The sequence below is a fragment of the Bidens hawaiensis genome, unplaced genomic scaffold (genome assembly GCF_021521415.1).
Source record: "Bidens hawaiensis isolate Kalapana, Puna unplaced genomic scaffold, B.hawaiensis_p1.1 tig00033133_1, whole genome shotgun sequence".
Classification (NCBI taxonomy): domain Eukaryota; kingdom Viridiplantae; phylum Streptophyta; class Magnoliopsida; order Asterales; family Asteraceae; genus Bidens; species Bidens hawaiensis.
Window position 1 is genome coordinate 215,016 of NW_027505277.1, and position 1,616 is coordinate 216,631.

At 39.0% G+C, this 1,616-nt stretch overlaps 1 protein-coding gene across 1 annotated transcript; it reads right to left on the reverse strand.

Moving 5' to 3' along the window:
- Positions 1–293: 293 nt before the first annotated feature.
- On the reverse strand, positions 294–1,508 carry LOC143612040 (uncharacterized; the record flags this gene model as incomplete). Its single annotated transcript, XM_077086113.1, has 3 exons — positions 294–656; positions 762–1,268; positions 1,341–1,508. Coding segments are annotated over 3 exons (1,038 nt in total), but the record flags the coding sequence as incomplete, so codon positions are not given.
- Positions 1,509–1,616: the final 108 nt, after the last annotated feature.

A 1,616-nucleotide genomic window follows, 5' to 3' on the forward strand; every position in this document is an offset into this window, starting at 1 on the left:
TTGTAATGTTTGCATGATTTTACTACATACTACAAGTTTTAAAAGCATTAAACAAAAACCGTCAAAATAACATACAAACCATCATATCCCAAATCAAACATACATTCCACAAGTCTGAAATTGTTTCAAACACAAACCATGATGGTTTACTTAAAATTGTCTCAAAAACACACCATCAATGTTACTCAAACACACCATTATTGTTGACTTGGTGCCCTGCAAGTTCTGATGTTGTGTCCGTAAACTCCACATCTTCCACAACTCTTTTCATGCCCCATCCTGGTAAGTTTGCCTCATGCAGAAAACACTTCTTGAACCTCTTCAATCTTCATCTTCCTCTTCTTGCTAGCTGCCAATTTCTTCTTCTCACCCAATGCCTTCTTCCTGCTCTTCTTCGGTCTGCCAATCTGAGTATGATGTTTAGGTGGAGTTAATATTGTTGGGAATTTTGAGGGTGTCCACATAGCAGGGACTGGTATAGGCCTGATTTGGTGGTTATACCCCTTCTTCCAAGTGTCTAACCAGTAAGCTTCATCAACCCACTTCTCCAATGGACCGACATGCATGTTATTTTCTATCATGTCATATAGGGCTGCCACCGCATGTTTGCATGGCATACTTGTCAAGTCCCATATCCTGCATGTGCAATTACTATCCTCCACATTCACCACACATTGGCTTCAAAGAATTTTAACCTATGAACATAATTTCATATTAACAAATGTTTGGTTGAAATATCATAATCAGGCAAATAATGATACCTGGTAAGTCACTTCATCAACCATCATAACCGTCAATTTGCTTGCTTCTGTTTGGATTTCATCCCATGCTTTTGTTGCTTGCGGTGTTAATGGGCCCCTTGCAGTGGCTTGCATCTTCTTCACATTCAAAATCTTCATGGTCATATACTCTCGAATATAATCCAAACATGTAATGATCGGCTTGTCTCTTGCTCCAACAAGTTTCTCGTTGAAAGATTCACAAAGGTTGTTCAGCAACATATCACTTTTTGCCCTGCCTGAAAAATGTGATCTTGACCATCTTGTTGTCGGGATGTCACTAAGCCAGAGAAACATATCAAGATTTGTTTTCTTAATCTCCTCCATTGCCATGTTGAAGTATGGGACAGAAGTGGTCGATGCTGCCCTATAAAACCAGCCTTTATACAAATCTCCCCTCCAGGTTTGCCTCAAGTTCTCATGGATGTTTCTACAACAAAACCGACGCTCAGCCCTAGGGAAAACACTCTCAACTGCTTCAATAAGTCCCTATAATAGTCAAATCAGCATAATTAATGTACATGAGTTTGCCTATTACAAATATATGTTAAGTGTACATACCTTTTGTCGGTCACTTACGAAAGTGAAATTGGCATCATGAGGCAAGTCAAGATCATCTCCAAGAAGATTTAAGAACCATTTCCATGAGTATGTGCATTCGGATTCCACTATTGCAAAGGCAACACGATACAAGAAATTGTTACCATCCGTCCCGACAACAGTCAAAATCTGTTTGGGGTATTTACCTTTCATAAAACAACCATCCAACCCAAGAAGTTATCTACCAAGCAATTTAAATCCTCTAACCAAAGCAGCATAAAACACATATATTCTTCT